At 44.7% G+C, this 15276-nt stretch overlaps 1 protein-coding gene across 1 annotated transcript in view; it reads left to right on the forward strand.

The window, feature by feature from the left end:
- The window catches only part of LOC135544731 (stromelysin-3-like), a 47958-nt gene that overhangs the window by 19000 nt on the left and 13682 nt on the right, over nt 1–15276 (forward strand). Inside the window, exon 3 of the mRNA XM_064972585.1 lies at nt 6465–6608. Within this exon, the coding sequence (XP_064828657.1) occupies nt 6465–6608 (144 nt within the window). The remainder of the gene's footprint in view (nt 1–6464; nt 6609–15276) is intronic.

The raw sequence follows: 15276 nt of genomic DNA on the forward strand, positions 1-15276 counted from the left end.
TCTCAAAAGTGAAGTTACAAGTTGATCAACTTTCAAAGCAGAATTACTTTCCCATTGTTCCTCAAATGCAGTGTATGATATACCACTTTGTAGCTCTGAGTCTCTACTTTTATCCAATGTAAAAAACAATTTCAAATGTTGCTGCATAAGACTGAATCAAGGCGGTCGGTCGTTCACATATGCAATTTAGCAGACACCTTTATCCAAACCAACTTAGTCATGCATGCGTACATTTTACGTTTGGGTGGTCCGGGAATCAAACTCACTACCCCTGCGTTACAAGTAGAGGTCCACCGATGAATCAGAATGGCCGATTAATTAGGTTTTCATAACAATCGGAAATCTGTATTTTTGGGCGCCGATTTGCCAATTTTTAAAATGTATTTTTTATACCTTTTTTTTAACAAGGCAAGTCAGTTAAAAATAACACATTCTTATTTTCAATGACGGCCTAGGAACGGTGGGTTAACCGCCTTGTTCAGGGGCAGAACGACAGATTTTCACCTTGTCAGCTCGGGGAACCAATCTTGCAACCTTACAGTTAACGAGCCCAACACAATAACGTTCTGCCTCTCTCTCGTTGCACTCCACAAGGAGACTGCCTGTTACGCGAATGCAGTAAGCCAAGGTAAGTTGCTAGCTAGCATTAAACTTATCTTACAAAAAACAATCAATCATAATCACTAGTTAACTACACATGGTTGATGATATTACTAGATATTGTCTAGCGTGTCCTGCGTTGCATATAATCTGACTGAGCATACAAGCATACAAGTATCTAAGTATCTGACTGAGTGGTGGTCGGCAGAAGCAAGCGAGTAAACATTCATTCAAACTGCACTTTCGTGCATTTTGTCAGTGGCTCTTTGTTGTGCGTCAAGCATTGCGCTGTTTATGACTTCAAGCCTATCAACTCCCGAGATGAGACTGGTGTAACCGAAGTGAAATGGCTAGCTAGTTAACGTGCGCTAATAGTGTTTCAAACATCACTCGCTCTGAGCCTTCTAGTAGTTATTCCCCTTGCTCTGCATGGGTAACGCTGCTTCGATGGTGGCTGTTGTCATTGTGTTTCTGGTTTGAGCCCAGGGAGGAGCGAGGAGAGGGACGGAAGCTATACTGTTACACTGGCAATACTAAAGTGCCTATAAGAACATCCAATAGTCAAAGGTTAATGAAATACAAATGGTATAGAGGGAAATAGTCCTAGAATTCCTATAATAACTACAACCTAAAACTTCTTACCTGGGAATATTGAACACTCATGTTAAAAGGAACCACCAGCTTTCATATGTTCTCATGTTCGGAGCAAGGAACTGAAACGCTAGCTTTCTTGCATAGCACATATTGCACTTTTACTTTTACACTTTTGCATTATTTAAATCAAACTGAACATGTTTCATTATTTACTTGAGGCTAAATTGATTTTATTGATGTATTACATGAAGTTAAAATAAGTGTTCATTCAGTATTGTTGTAATTATCATTATGTATTACAAATACATTTTTAAAAATCGTCCGATTAATCTGTATCGGCTTTTTTGGTCCTCCAATAATCAGTATCGGTGTTGAAAAATCATAATCGATCGACCTCTAGTTACAAGCATCATGCTCTACTAACTGAACTACAAAGGACCTCAAAGGAGAGGGTGCCCAGTCTATGTGTATTCAGTGTTGAGCTGTGTTTATGTTTATGATGTAATTTCAAACCAAACGTAACAGAAAACTAGGAGGCACAATTTCAATTTAGTTTGGTGTTTCTTTGCCTTTGAAGCATCTTTTGATTGACACGATGAACCCTGTGCCCTCAGGGCCGTTTGGTCTCTTCCTTGTGTTTTGACTGCCTCGGCTCTTCCATTACAGTTAAAAGACAGGCCTAGCCAGACATTGGCCACCCTCCTTCTCTGTCATTAGGAGTCTGGCAGTCGTGACCTGAAAAACCACAGCCATTTACAAGAGTCAGAGCACTCAAGCATGTTACAGCAGAGCAGCCCAAATATTTCCCAACATCTGCACATACAGCTCAGCAGGGAGGGGGCTGGAGAGTGGAAAGGTCAAGCTAATAGTTACTTCCAGGAGAGTGTTATCAGAGCAGGGCCAAGAAGAATTAGTCTTTGTTGTTGCGGAACTCAATTTCCTTTTCAACATTACGGTAAGTGTCACTCTTGAGAAATAAATCTAGACGATGTAAAAACATAGAAGAGAGAAATAATGGTGTAGAATAGAAAATAGAGAGCTCATGTTTTCATGTGAAACATGGCATATGTATTGATCAAACGCAGAAATGCTGAGTATAATTGTCACGCCTTGGTCTTAGTATTTTGTGTTTTAGTTTATTAGTTGGTCAGGCCAGGGTGTGACATGGGTTTATTGTTTGTTGTAATTCTTAGTGGGTTTTTTTAGTTATTGGGATTGTAGCTGATTAGGGGTGTGTGTTACATAGGTTTGGCTGCCTGAGGCGGTTCTCAATCAGAGTCAGGTGATTCTCGTTGTCTCTGATTGGGAACCGTATTTAGGTAGCCTGGGTTTCACTTTGTATTTCGTGGGTGATTGTTCCTGTCTCTGTGTTAGTGTTCACCAGACAGGCTGTATAGGTTTTTCACGTTCCGTTTGTTGTTTTTGTTTTTTCATGTTTCGTCGTTTGTTCTATTAATAAACATGAGTAACCAACACGCTGCATTTCGGTCCGACTCTCTTTCGACAAACGAAGAACGTCGTTACAATAATCAACCACCCTTCGCCAAAAACCAAAATATTGCCTCATTCGTCATTACTCATGTTCCCTTTGAGGTAACCACTTACTAAGTATCCCTAAATATAGCTTCATGGTCATTTTGCTGATTGTCAACAGGCACAGAACCTCCCGTGCCCTTTACTCCCTCTCACACACAATCATTTCTGCACACACAGCTGGGTGGCCTCTTTTCAAGAAAGAAATGATTTACAGCACAGTAAGGGTGTTTACTGCACTCTGCTGGCTCGTCACATTTTCACCTCAGGAGACACACAACATCACAGAGCAACTTTTGCCCCTCAAGCCAGCAATCAGCACTGTTGTTCCCAGTCTGGTTCCACTCCTCTTCTCCCACAGTGGCTGGCTGTGGTGAGGAACAAGTCGAGCAACTGACTCCAGGGGGGGTCATTACCAGGCAAGTGTTTTGCTGTGTTCTCTGTGTTGACTTTGTTGTAATAATAACGGACTGTAGCATTAGCAGCACAGTGACTGTTCCATAGTAGTCTCTTACTCCTCCCAGAGCACAACTTTAAAGTGGAACTGACAGCGTTTTAATTACTTTGCACATATGAAAAAACACAATCATCATATCAGTCAAATTATCAAATTCCCAGTTTATGCTACAAAACCAAAACCAACCAATTCAACAATACATTTCCTGGTAGTCCCAAACATATTGCAGGTTGTAAATCAAAGCTGGTACATTGTTTGCTACCTCCACCCATTTGGAATGCACCGTTTCAGTTTCAATATTTTGAATAAACGGACGACTGTTACTAAGGCTGGGAATGTCAATACAAGTCCCAGCAAGCACTGACAATGAATGACCAAAAAACTACATCTGCAACAAAACACCATGCACACCATTTCAGCAGTAGCCGAGGCTGGCTACTCAACTACAATACATTTTGAGTGCACCATACATCAATGCAGCATTCATAATTTATTTAGCAAGCTAAAAACACAGAGCCTAACATTAGCTATCTACTAGGAGGATGTCATGTCATTGGAGGAGTGGGTAAGTGAATGACTTGTCCCCCTCATATTGTTTTTCAGTCCATCATTACTGTAAAACATGAAGGTCAGTCAATCCGGAAAATGTCAAGAACTTTGAAAGTTTCTTAAAGTGCAATCGCCAAAAACCATCAAGCCCTTTGATGAAACTGGCTCGCATGAGGACTGCAACAGCAAAGGAAGTCTGAGTTACCTCTGCCACAGAGGATAAGTTCATTAGAGTGAACTACCTCAGAAATTTCAGTCCAAATAAATGCGTCACAGAGTTCGTGCAACAGACACAGATCAACATCAACAGAGAAGACTGCGTGAATCAGGCCTTCATGGTCGATTTGCTGCAAAGAAACCACTACTAAAGGACACCAATAGTGTCAGGCTGGTATGAAGGGATCGGGAGACAGGCACAGGAATGCATAATAGGGTTTTTTATTTCCCAAATGACAGCTTGCCGTGTAAAGGCACGTGGAAGATGACCAAACAAACACGTATACAAAACAGGGGAGAAATCCAAACAAAAGAGCGAGGAGTACCTCGAATAAATACACAATTGCACAATGATTATCACACGGGACGAGACCCGTAATCTGCACAATATACGTGGCACGAAAGCCAAAACAAAATAGTACTCACACGACCAATGGACATTGGACCAATAATCAACAGGACAATGGTGAACAAAGGACACACTTACACAATTACTAATCAAATGGGAATAGGGACCAGGTGTGCGTAATGACAGTTCCGGAGGGATCTGTGAAAGAGACTTGAAGAGATTTGAAGAGACTTGCTTGGGCCAAGAAACACGAGCAATGGACATTAGATCGGTGGAATTCTGTCCTTTGATCTGATGAGTCCAAATTCAAGATTTTTGGTGTGAGACGCAGAGTAGGTTTGATGTGAGACGCAGAGTAGGTGAATGGATGATCTCCGCATGTGAGGTTCCCATCATGAAGCACGGAGGAGGAGGTGTGATGGTGTGGGGGTGCTTTGCTGGTGACAGTTGGTTATTTATTTAGAATTCAAGGCACACTTAACCAGCAAGGCTACCACAGCATTCTGCAGCAATACACCATCCCATCTGGTTTGGGCTTAGTGGGACGATCATTTGTTTTTCAACAGGACAATGACCCAACACACCTCCAGGCAGTGTAAGGGCTTTTTGACCAAGAAGGAGAGTGATGGTGTACTGCATCAGATGACCTGGCCTCCCAAATCCCCCGGCCTCAACCAAATTGAGATGTTTGGGATGAGTTGGACCGCAGAGTGAAAGCAGCCAACAAGTGCTCAGCATATGTGGGAACTACTTCAAGACTGTTGGAAAAGCATTCCAAGTGAAGCTGGTTGAGAGAATGCCAAGAGTGTGCAAAGCTGTCATCAAGGCAAAGGGGGGCTACTTTGTAGAATCTAAAATATAACATATATTTTGATTTGTTGAACACTTTTTTGTTTACTACATGATTCCAAATGTGTTATTTCATAGTTTTGATATATTCACTATTAGTCTACATTGTAGAAAATAGTCCAAATAAAGAAAAACCCTTGAATGAGTTTGTCCAAACTTTTGACTGGTACTGTACGTCATTCCCCAAAACGTCATACATTCATGAAAATGTGAAAATGACCATGTCTAAATGTTTAAAGGTGGCATATCCTTTCTGAAGGTGTATATGATTTTAATAAGATTTCATGTTGTTAAAACGCTATCAGTTCCACTTTAATGCGAGTCTGCTCCAGGCGTCAGGTGCTGTAGGTGGAATCGCGCCCCGGCATGCATCGCCCTCGTAGGGTTAGGGAGTTTTCATTTAGGTAGAGTGGGGTTATAGAGTGACAGCACAACCTGGCCTCTCCTGTCTGGGCATGAATGTAGGGCCTAAACACAATGAGACACAATCAATTTCTCTAACGCACCCAACTACCCACACAACTACCCCATGAAATCTAAAATGAAGAATGAAAGTGATAGCCGCCATGGCAGGTATCAAGGGAGGTAGAAGAGAAAATGTCTACAGGGCAGGGGGGTAACGGAAGAGGTGGTGGATAATGGCACGAGATGGAGATTGAGACAAAACATGTCACGGTTGTTTAAATGCCCTCCATAGGGGGAAACAAGTGCTGCCCTTTCTGTCTGTCAACGCCTGTCATAATAATGCAGGTCTTAGAGTTTGGAAGCACAAACAACCTCCGTCAACTCTCCCTTTAGCCTTCTCTGCTAATCCACATCAGCTGTGAACAAGTGAAGTTATGTTGCTATGCACGGCACATGACCTATGCCTTGAATAACAAGTATGAATCCGAATACATGATTCTGAATAAAGAGTGTTGGTTGGTTAGTTGGGTCAGTATGCAAGCACCTCTATCTCATAGTCTTTGTTCATGTTGCTGTATACGAACCATGCCTTCATGGTGTCAGTTGATCTGCCATTGTGCAGACAGTTGAGCTAATCCATAGATCCCATTCAGCAACGTATGATATCAGATTCCTTTGTCAGCTCCAACCCACCAGTCAAGCTGGGCAGCATCAGACTGGGCTTTGCGGCCACTTTACTGCAGCCTCTCTCACAACAGCCAGATTATCCCGGGCCGAGGCCAGGCTCACCTCGTGCCTATAAAGCAACCAGAGAAATGCCCCCTGCAAAAGAGGATTATGGGTAGAACACAAAGATGCCAATCACACCGGTGGTCCCTGACACAAGTGTGTGTGTGTGTATGTGTGTCTCAGGATTATGCGCTTCCCTTGGCAACTGAGTAAGGAGAAAGTGCGTCGAATCCTACAGGAGGCGCTGCTTGTGTGGAGTGACGTCACGCCCCTGAAGTTCACCGAGGTCAGCAGTGGGGGAGCTGACATCATCATCGACTTCACCAGGTAATAATCATACTAGATGATAGATGTTCTAAGTTTGTGTTTGTGCATTTTGGGCATTTTGGGCATTGTGGTCAGAGGCAAAAACAACTTGTAACTGCTAACACTATGAGAACCTGAGGCATCCAAAGTGCCAGGCTTGAGATCAAGATCAACTCTTTTTCAACTCACACATAGTGGTGTCTTTGCAGCAATTCGATCACAGTCTCCTCTGGACAGTTGATGTTGAGATGTGTCTGTTACTTGAACTCTGTGAAGCACTTATTTGGGCTGCATTTTCTGAGGCTGGTAACTCTAATGAACTTATCCTCTGTAGCAGAGGTAACTTCATTTCCCGTGGCGGTGCTCATGAGAGCCAGTTTCATCCTAGTGCTTGATGGTTTTTGCGACTGCAAGTTCTTGACATTTTCCAGATTGACTGACCTTCATGTCTTACAGTAATGATGGACTGTCGTTTGTCTTTGGTTATTTGAGCTGTTCTTGTCATATCTGAGCTGTATGAGCTGTTATTTTACCAAATAGGGCTATCTTCTGTATACCACCCCTACCTTGTCACAACACTACTGATTGGCTCAAATGTATTAATACTGAAATATACTTTTACCAAGGCACACCTATTCATTGAAATGCATTCCAGGTGACTACCTCATGAAGATGGTTGAGAGAATGTCAAGTGTGCAAAGCTGTCATCAAGGCAAAAGTTGGCTACTTTGAAGAATCTCAAATATAAAATATAATTTGATTTGTTTAACACTTTTTGGGTTACTACATGAGTCCATGTGTGTTCTCATAGTTGATGTCTTCACTATTATTCTACAATGTAGAAAATAGTCAAATTAAGATAAACCCTGGAATGAGCCCAAACTTTTGACTGGTACTGTATGTACAGTCGAGGCCGGATGTTTACACACACCTTAGCCAAATACATTTAAACTCAGTTTCACAATTCCTGACATTTAATCCAAGTAAAAATTCCCTGTTTTAGGTCAGTTAGGATCACGACTTAATTTTAAGAATGTGAAATGTCAGTATAATAGTGGAGAGAATGATTTATGTCAGCTTTCATTGCTTTTCGTCACATTCCCAGTGGGTCAGAAGTTTACATTTCACTCAATTAGTAGTTGGTAGCATTGCCTTGAAATTGTTTAACTTTGGTCAAATGTTCCGGGTAGCCTTCACAAGCTTCCCACAATAAATTGGGTGAATTTGAGCCATTTCCTCCTGACAGCGCTGGTGTAACTGAGTCAGATTTGTAGGCCTCCTTGCTCGCACACACTTTTTCAGTTCTGCCCACAAATTTTCTATAGGATTGAGGTCAGGGCTTTGTGTGGTCCTTAAGCCATTTTTTTAGAAGTATGATTGGGGTCAATGTGCATTTGGAAGATCCAAACTTTAACTTCCTGACTGATGTCTTGAGATGTTGCTTCAATATATCCACAATTTCCGCCCTCGTGATGCCATCTATTTTGTGAAGTGCACCAGTCCCTAATGCAGCAAAGCACCCCCACATTATGCTGCCACCCCTGTGTTTAATGGTTGGGATGGTGTTCTTCGGCTTTGATGCATCCCCCTTTTTACTCCAAACATAATGATGGTCATTATGGCCAAACAGTTACATTTTTGTTTCATCAGACAAGAGGACATTTCTCCAAATAGTACGATCTTTGTCCCCATGTGCAGTTGCAAACCGTAGTCTTTTTTTATGGCGGTTTTGGAGCAGTGGCTTCTTCCTTGCTGAGTGGCCTTTCAGGTTATGTCGATATAGGACACGTTTTACTGTGGATATAGATACTTTTGTACCTGTTTCCTCCAGCATCTTCACAAGGTCTTTTGCTGTTGTTCTGGGATTGATTTGCACTTTTCGCACCAAAGTATGTTCATGTCTAGGAGACAGAACACATTTCCTTCCTGAGCGGTATGATGGCTGCGTGGTCCCATGGTGTTTATACTTGTGTACTATTGTTTGTACAAATGAATGTGGTACCTTCAGGCATTTGGAAATTGCTCCCAAGGATGAACCAGACATGTGGAGGTCTACAATCTTTTTTCTGAGGTCGTGACTTATTTATTTTGATATTCCCATGACGTCAAGCAAAGAGGTACTGAGTTTGAAGGTAGGCCTTGAAATACATCCACAGGTGCACCTCCAATTGACTCAAACGATGTCAATTAGCCTTATCAGAAGCTTCTAAACCATGACATAATTTTCTGGGATTTTCCAAGCTGTTTAAAAGCACAGTCAACTTAGTGTATGTTAATAACCTCTTTGATAGGGTCTAGTTTCCTGAATTTCCACCTGAATTGAACCCAACCCTGCCCGTCACTCACCCATGTCTACAATACAGATGTAGGATCTTAATATAATCACTGTTTTGTTCCTGAGAATTGTCCTGCACAGCCAGAAATGTAAACTTGTAGTGTGTCCAATGTTTATAAGGCTTCTAAAGTTTGTAATTTCAACTTCAAAATGTCCATTAATTATAGTCCACATATAAATTCACATATATCGCTGTGGCTGTCACACTGTCTGCCATCTGCCTGGTACAGTTGAAACCCGGATTCATCCATGAAGAGCACACTTCTCCAGTGTGACAATGGTCATCAAACGTGAGCATTTACCCACTGAAGTCGCTGTGGCAGGATTATTTTTTTATTTTTTATTATTTATTTTCCTGCTGTAGCAGACTGGCTCTTATTAACATCCTAGGTCTGTAAACCATGCTTCAGGGTGGATCCCCCAAGCCCCCCCCCCCCCCACACACACACACTCTCTTGAACCTGCACTTGAATTTTACAAAGCAGGACATGTTTGCTGCGGTTTATGTGAATGAACGTCCTCAGGGCAAACGTTTTCCACCCTCATCTGATTTTTTGATCTGGCACGAGCACGACAGAGTTATATTCCCTTGTCTTCAATGAAAACTGTAGTTTTACAGTATCCCCATCAGACCTACAGTGCCTTCAGAAAGTATTCATGCCACTTCACTTATTCCACAGTTTGTTGTCAAAAGGAAAAATGGTTTAAATATATATATTTTTTCACACTCATCTACACATAATACTCCATAATGACAAAAAGGAAACAGGTTTTTAAACATTTTTGCAAATGTATTAAAAATACAAAAAATAAATACCTTATTTACATAAGTATTCAGACGCTTTGCTATGAGATTCGAAATTGAGCTCAGGTGCATCCTGTTTCCATTGATCGTCCTTGAGATGTTTCTACAACTTGATTGGAATCCACCTGTGGTATATTCAATTGATTGGACATGATTTGGAAAGGCACACACCTGTCTATATAAAGTCCCACAGTTGAAGACAAGAGTGCTTGTCAGAGCAAAAACCAAGCCATGAGGTTGACGGAATTGTCCGTAGAGCTCCGAGACAGGATTGTGTCGAGGCACAGATCTGGGAAGAGTACCAAAAAAATATCTGCAGCATTGAAGGTCCCCAAGAACACAGTGGCCTACATCATTGTTAAATGGAAAAAGTTTTGAACCATCAAGACTCTTCCTAGAGCTGGCCGCCCGAGGAAGACTGAGCAATCGGGGGAGAAGGGCCTGAGTTAGGGAGGTAACCAAGAGCACGATAGTCACTCTGACAGAGCTCATCTGTGGAGATGGGAGAAACTTCGAGAAGGACACCCATCTCTGCAGTACTCCACTAATCAGGCCTTTATAGTAGAGTGGCCAGACGGAAGCCATTCCTCAAGGCACATGACAGCCCGCTTGAAGTTTGCCAAGCATCACGTCTGGAGGAAACCCTCACTGCTCATCACCTGACCAATCACATCCCTACGGTAAAGCATGGTGGTGGCAGCATCATGCTGTGGGGATGTTTTTCAGTGGCAGGGACTGGGAGATTAGTCAGGATTGAGGGAAAGACGAACGGAGCAAAGTACAGAGAGATCCTTGATGAAAACCTGCTCCAGAGCGCTTAGGACCTCTGGGCCGAAGGTTCACATTCCAACAGGACAGCAACCCTAATCACACAGCCAAGACAACGCACGAGTGGCTTCAGGACAAGTCTCTGAATGTCCTTGAGTGGCCCAGCCAGAGCCCGGACTTGAACCTGATCAAACATTACTGGAGAGACCTGCAGCAACGCTCCCCGATCCAACCTGACTGAGCTTGAGAGCATCTGAAGAGAAGAATGGGAGAAACTCCCCAAATACAGGTGTGCCAAGCTTCTAGCATCACACTCAAGAAGACCCGAGAGTGTAATCCCTGCCAAAGGTGCTTCAACAAAATACTGAGTAAAGGGTCTGAATACTTATGTCAATGTCATAGTTCAGTTTTTTATTTGTTTTTATTTATTTGCGCACATTTCTATAACCTGTTTTTGCTTTGTCATTATGGCGTATTGTGTGTAGATTGATGAGATTTTTAATTTTTAATTTTTAGAATAAGGCTGTAACTTCCAAGTGAAGGGGTTTGAATACTTACATTAACGTTACATTTAAGTCATTTGGCAGACGCTCTTATCCAGAGCGACTTACAAATTGGTGAATTCACCTTTTGACATCCAGTGGAACAGCCACTTTAAATCATTTAAGGGGGGGGGGGGGGTGAGAAGGACCACTTTATCCTATCCTAGGTATTCCTTGAAGAGGTGGGGTTTCAGGTGTCTCCGGAAGGTAGTGATTGACTCCGCTGTCCTGGTGTCGTGAGGGAGTTTGTTCCACCATTGGGGAGTCAGAGCAGCGAACAGTTTTGACTGGGCTGAGCGGGAACTGTACTTCCTCAGTGGTAGGGAGGCGAGCAGGCCAGAGGTGGATGAACGCAGTGCCCTTGTTTGGGTGTAGGGCCTGATCAGAGCCTGGAGGTACTGGGGTGCCGTTCCCCTCACAGCTCCGTAGGCAAGCATCATGGTCTTGTAGCGGATGCGAGCTTCAACTGGAAGCCAGTGGAGAGAGCGGAGGAGCGGGGTGACGTGAGAGAACTTGGGAAGGTTGAACACCAGACGGGCTGCGGCGTTCTGGATGAGTTGTAGGGGTTTAATGGCACAGGCAGGGAGCCCAGCCAACAGCGAGTTGCAGTAATCCAGACGGGAGATGACAAGTGCCTGGATTAGGACCTGTGCCGCTTCCTGTGTGAGGCAGGGTCGTACTCTGCGGATGTTGTAGAGCATGAACCTACAGGAACGGGCCACCGCCTTGATGTTAGTTGAGAACGACAGGGTGTTGTCCAGGATCACGCCAAGGTTCTTAGAGCTCTGGGAGGAGGACACAATGGAGTTGTCAATCGTGATGGCGAGATCATGGAACGGGCAGTCCTTCCCCGGGAGGAGGAGCAGCTCCGTCTTGTCGAGGTTCAGCTTGAGGTGGTGATCCGTCATCCACACTGATATGTCTGCCAGACATGCAGAGATGCGATTCGCCACCTGGTCATCAGAAGGGGGAAAGGAGAAGATTAATTGTGTGTCGTCTGCATAGCAATGATAGGAGAGACCATGTGAGGTTATGACAGAGCCAAGTGACTTGGTGTATAGCGAGAATAGGAGAGGGCCTAGAACAGAGCCCTGGGGTACCCCAGTGGTGAGAGCACGTGGCGAGGAGACAGATTCTCGCCACGCCACCTGGTAGGAGCGACCTGTCAGGTAGGACGCAATCCAAGCGTGGGCCGCGCCGGAGATGCCCAACTCGGAGAGGGTGGAGAGGAGGATCTGATGGTTCACAGTATCGAAGGCAGCCGATAGGTCTAGAAGGATGAGAGCAGAGGAGAGAGAATTAGCTTTAGCAGTGCGGAGCGCCTCCGTGATACAGAGAAGAGCAGTCTCAGTTGAATGACTAGTCTTGAAACCTGACTGATTTGGATCAAGAAGGTCATTCTGAGAGAGATAGCGGGAGAGCTGGCCAAGGACGGCACGTTCAAGAGTTTTGGAGAGAAAAGAAAGAAGGGATACTGGTCTGTAGTTGTTGACATCGGAGGGATCGAGTGTAGGTTTTTTCAGAAGGGGTGCAACTCTCGCTCTCTTGAAGACGGAAGGGACGTAGCCAGCGGTCAGGGATGAGTTGATGAGCGAGGTGAGGTAAGGGAGAAGGTCTCCGGAAATGGTCTGGAGAAGAGAGGAGGGGATAGGGTCAAGCGGGCAGGTTGTTGGGCGGCCGGCCGTCGCAAGAAGCGAGATTTCATCTGGAGAGAGAGGGAGAAAGAGGTCAGAGCACAGGGTAGGGCAGTGTCAGCAGAACCAGCGGTGTCGTTTGACTTAGCAAACGAGGATCGGATGTCGTCGACCTTCTTTTCAAAATGGTTGACGAAGTCATCTGCAGAGAGGGAGGAGGGGGGAGGGGAGGAGGATTCAGGAGGGAGGAGAAGGTGGCAAAGAGCTTCCTAGGGTTAGAGGCAGATGCTTGGAATTTAGAGTGGTAGAAAGTGGCTTTAGCAGCAGAGACAGAGGAGGAAAATGTAGAGAGGAGGGAGTGAAAGGATGCCAGGTCCGCAGGGAGGCGAGTTTTCCTCCATTTCCGCTCGGCTGCCCGGAGCACTGTTCTGTGAGCTCGCAATGAGTCGTCGAGCCACGGAGCGGGAGGGGAGGACCGAGCCGGCCTGGAGGATAGGGGACATAGAGAGTCAAAGGATGCAGAAAGGGAAGAGAGGAGGGTTGAGGAGGCAGAATCAGGAGATAGGTTGGAGAAGGTATGAGCAGAGGGAAGAGATGATAGGATGGAAGAGGAGAGAGTAGCGGGGGAGAGAGAGCGAAGGTTGGGACGGCGCGATACCATCCGAGTAGGGGCAGTGTGGGAAGTGTTGGATGAGAGCGAGAGGGAAAAGGATACAAGGTAGTGGTCGGAGACTTGGAGGGGAGTTGCAATGAGGTTAGTGGAAGAACAGCATCTAGTAAAGATGACGTCGAGCGTATTGCCTGCCTTGTGAGTAGGGGGAAGGTGAGAGGGTGAGGTCAAAAGAGGAGAGGAGTGGAAAGAAGGAGGCAGAGAGGAATGAGTCAAAGGTAGACGTGGGGAGGTTAAAGTCGCCCAGGACTGTGAGAGGTGAGCCGTCCTCAGGAAAGGAGCTTATCAAGGCATCAAGCTCATTGATGAACTCTCCGAGGAACCTGGAGGGCGATAAATGATAAGGATGTTAAGCTTGAAAGGGCTGGTAACTGTGACAGCATGGAATTCAAAGGAGGCGATAGACAGATGGGTAAGGGGAGAAAGAGAGAATGACCACTTGGGAGAGATGAGGATCCCGGTGCCACCACCCCACTGACCAGGAGCTCTCGGGGTGTGCGAGAACACGTGGGCGGACGAAGAGAGAGCAGTAGGAGTAGCAGTGTTGTCTGTGGTGATCCATGTTTCCGTCAGTGCCAAGAAGTCGAGGGACTGGAGGGAGGCATAGGCTGAGATGAAGTCTGCCTTGTTGGCCGCAGATCGGCAGTTCCAGAGGCTACCGGAGACCTGGAACTCCACGTGGGTCGTGCGCGCTGGGACCACCAGATTAGGGTGGCCGCGGCCACGCGGTGTGGAGCGTTTGTATGGTCTGTGCAGAGAGGAGAGAACAGGGATAGAAAGACACATAGTTGACAGGCTACAGAAGAGGCTACGCTAATGCAAAGGAGATTGGAATGACAAGTGGACTACACGTCTCGAATGTTCAGAAAGTTAAGCTTACGTAGCAAGAATCTTATTGACTAAAATGATTGAAATGATACAGTACTGCTGGAGTAGGCTAGCTGGCAGTGGCTGCGTTGTTGACTTTGTAGGCTAGCTGGCAGTGGCTGCGTTGTTGACACTACACTAATCAAGTCGTTCCGTCGAGTGTAATAGTTTCTACAGTGCTGCTATTCGGGGCTAGCTGGCTAGCTGGCTAGCTAGCAGTGTTGATTACGTTACGTTACGTTAAAAGAACGACAATAGCTGGCTAGCTAACCTAGAAAATCGCTCTAGACTACACAATTGTCTTAGATACAAAGACGGCTATGTAGCTAGCTAGCTACGATCAAACAAATCAAACCGTTGTACTGTAATGAAGTGAAATGAAAATGTGATACTACCTGTGGAGCGAAGCGGAATGTTGACCGGGTTGTTGAAGTTCTATTCAGTAGACGTTGGCTAGCTGTTGGCTAGCTAGCTAGCAGTATCTCCTGCGGACCGAAGTGTAGATGCGACCGCTCGCTCCAACCCGGATTACTTTCCAAATCAACTGTAATTATTCACACCCCTGAGTCAATACATGTTAGAATCATATTTGGCAGTGATTACAGCTGTGACTCTTTCTGTTTTTTTCTCTCTATAAGATCTTTTCACACCTGAATTTTACAATATTTGTACATTAGTCTTTTAAAAATCCTTTGTTCCCTGTCAAGCTTATTGTTGATCATTGCTCGACAGCCATTCTCAAGTGTTGCCATAGATTTTCAATCTGATTTAATTAAGGCAACTATAACTAGGCCTCTCAATGTCAGCTTGGTAAGCAACTTGTGTTTTAGGTTATTGTTCTGCTGAAAGGGGATTTTGTCTCCCAGTGTCCGACTGAACCAGGTTTTCCTCTAGGATTTTGCCTGTGCTTAGCTTTATTCCATTTATTTAACCCCAAAAACTCCTTGCCGATGACAGGCATACCCATCACATGATGCAGCCACCACCATGCTTAAAAATATGAAGAGTGGGACTCAGTGATATGTTGTGTTGTGTTGGATTTGTTTTTTTACAGTATTACTTTAGTGC

This window comes from Oncorhynchus masou, chromosome 8 (genome assembly GCF_036934945.1).
Source record: "Oncorhynchus masou masou isolate Uvic2021 chromosome 8, UVic_Omas_1.1, whole genome shotgun sequence".
In the NCBI taxonomy this organism is placed as follows: Eukaryota; Metazoa; Chordata; class Actinopteri; order Salmoniformes; family Salmonidae; genus Oncorhynchus; species Oncorhynchus masou.